The following is a 2,774-nucleotide window of genomic DNA, read 5'->3' as shown; positions in this document are numbered from 1 at the left end:
CTGTAGCTCAAGTGGTAGAGCGCTCGCTTTGAGCTGAAGAGCTGAGGGACAGCGGCCAGACCCAGAGTTCAAGCCCCACGACCGACAAAAAAAAAAAAAAAAGAAGGACCTTCCTCAATACATATTTCATTATGTTCATACTTTTAGTTTGAAGTGTTCAATCTTTGTGTTCTCTTTCTAAAAATTTGGAAAAAAATTGACAAGAAAGACAAAACATTGTTTTACTTATTTTCCCAGGGCCAGGCAAACCAGAGCTGTATACAGGGAGTAGAGATTCTTATTTTCCCTTAAAAGTCCATCTTCCAAGCTAATCTCTTCAAAGTACTTAATTTGTTTGAAAACCAACAAATTAAGGGGCTGTGCTGTGCATGGAACTCTCAATGTTGGCTTAGAGAACCTATCAATGACAGCAAAGTAAAAATGAATTCCCAAGACTTGGTGGCAAAAAATGGGGCTAGACACAAGAAAGGATACATTTGTCAGAACCGAGGTTTGTCGTGGTGGCACCTGAATCCTCCTTCTCATCTGCTTCAGTGAGTGATGTTAAGGAAAATTAGATGGAAAACAAAGCTTTGTATATCCCAACCTGGCTCTAAAATATAACCAATAAACATGAGTAAGCCAGTCATGGTGGCAATGTGTCTGTAATTCCTATACTCAAGAGGCAGAGGCAAAAGGATTTCATGCACAAGACCAGCCTGGGCTGGTTTATGGGGCGGGGAGGGCTAAAGACTCTATAAGGGGAAAGGGGAGAAGACATGGAATCAGACACTGGTGGCTCATGCCTGTAATCCTACCTACTCAGGAGGCTAAAATCTGAGAATTGAAGTTCCAAGCTATCCCTGGCAGGAAAGACCATAAGATTGTTGTTTCCAATTAACCCCAAAATTCCAGAAGTAGAGCTGTGGCTCAAGTGGTAGAGCAGCAGCCCTGAGTGAAATAAGCTAAGAGACAGGCCCTGAGTTCAAGCCCCAGTATGGGCACAAGAAAGAAAAAGCTGAAAGTAGATGTAATGCTCAAGCCAAGAAGAGTCTGAGACCCTGAATTCCAGTGATGGCCCAAAAAAAATATGGGTAGGAAAAGCAGGCTGAATAAAGGAAGAGTCATCTTCAGAAATCAGGCTGAAACCTGCAAGATTAAGGTTCAAAGCCAACCCCAGAAGAAAAATCCATGAGACTCTATGTACAATTAAACAGAGAAAAATCAGGCTGGTGGCATGGCTCAAATGGTATTACACCAACTGTGACTGAGGAAGCCAAGCAAATATAAGGTCCTAATTTCAAGTCATTGTCCCAGCATGCATGTGCGCACACATGCGCACACACACCTATATACACACACACACAAAGTTCTTTTCCAAATTACAGGAGAAGAAAACTTACCTTTTCTAGCCTAGGAACTAATATGTTTGTCATTGGAACTGTAGCACTGACAACTCTGACCAAACACATGAGGAAAACTAGAAGAAAAAATAGCCTCAAAGCACTCAGAGAATTCTTTCCTAGTGATGAGACAGACAACATTTCTGGGATGATGTCCAGTATATAATGTGTCACATACTTCAGTAAGCTGCGCATTTCCTAAATAACTTCAAGTTCTCCAAGAATTAAATCTCCCCTACTAACAACTCTTTTGTACACTTCCCATTCAATTTCCAGATTAATTGTTGGGGATTCACCTTACTTTTAACTATGTAGTCATATAAGATTAAATTACCCTATTAAGTTGCCCTCCTAATTTTTAGGGTAACTTTTACCCACAAACATCAAGGTTCTAGTCCTGGGGTGGGCACTAATTTTCTGAATGCCTCTACCTACCCATTCATCTCTTTTGTTCTGTGGGAGTACTGGGGCTTGAACTCAGGTCCTCCTGTTCATACTCAACTTTTTGGTTCACAGCTAGCCATAGCTTCACTTCTGGCTTTTTGATGGTTAAATAGAAATAAGTGTCTCACAGACTTTCCTTCCTGGGCTGGAGTTGAACCATGACTCTCAGATCGTAGCCTCCTAGTAGTTATATTAGAAGCATGAGCCACAGGCCTTACACTTAAAATTTTTCAGGAATGTATTGATTATGTCTTGAAAAATCTAAGTGCAGTACCAATTATTCCAATGTCATTCCTCAACATCACTGCCATTTTAGAAGAGAAAATTAAGGTAGAGAGGACTGCCAACTTCCCAAAAGTCACTATAAATCACTACCAAACATTTCTAGTTTAGCTGGGCACTGGTGGCTCATACCTGTAATTCTAGCTATTCAGGTGGCTGAGATCTGAGGACTGCAGTTCAAAGCCAGCCCAGTCAGGAAAGTCAGTAAGACTCTTATCTACAATTAACCACCAGAAAACTAGAAGTAGAACAGTGGTTCAAAGTGGTAGAGTTCTAGCTTTGAGCAAAAGAGCTCAGAGACAGCATCTAGACTCTGAGTTCAAGCCCCATAACCACCACCAACAAAATCTTTGGTTTGACTTTCAGAGAATGAGGCTCTAGAAAGGATATTCTTCTTCATCTGTCACATCAGCATACTGGGCCAGCAGGGCAGCTTTTCTCTGCTTCTCCTCTTCTGACACCATCCTGGGTTTCACCACAATCTGTGCCTGCTTCTCAATTAGGGAGGCGATGGCCTGTACTTCATCTGGGAGGTGGTGGAAGGGGGACAAAAAGCTAATAGGAGTGCCTTGCCATGGAACCACTATTCTACCCAGACATATGCTGACTCCTTAGAAATCTGGAACTCCAACGACACAGCTCACAGGCCAGTGAGAAAGCCAAGAA

The 2,774-nt window shown here is 42.0% G+C and overlaps 1 protein-coding gene across 1 annotated transcript in view; it reads right to left on the bottom strand.

The window, feature by feature from the left end:
• The window catches only part of Ccdc43 (coiled-coil domain containing 43), a 16,628-nt gene that overhangs the window by 4,175 nt on the left and 9,679 nt on the right, over nucleotides 1–2,774 (bottom strand). The window contains exons 3-4 of the mRNA XM_013031980.1: nucleotides 2,499–2,640; nucleotides 475–533 (exon numbers count right to left, since the gene is read on the bottom strand). Coding sequence (XP_012887434.1) covers nucleotides 475–533; nucleotides 2,499–2,640 — 201 coding nt within the window. The remainder of the gene's footprint in view (nucleotides 1–474; nucleotides 534–2,498; nucleotides 2,641–2,774) is intronic.

This window comes from Dipodomys ordii, unplaced genomic scaffold, assembly GCF_000151885.1.
Source record: "Dipodomys ordii isolate 6190 unplaced genomic scaffold, Dord_2.0 Scaffold147, whole genome shotgun sequence".
NCBI classification, from domain to species: Eukaryota; Metazoa; Chordata; class Mammalia; order Rodentia; family Heteromyidae; genus Dipodomys; species Dipodomys ordii.
The sequence above is the reverse complement of the archived record's forward strand: the minus strand, read 5'-3'. Positions and strand labels throughout refer to the sequence as shown.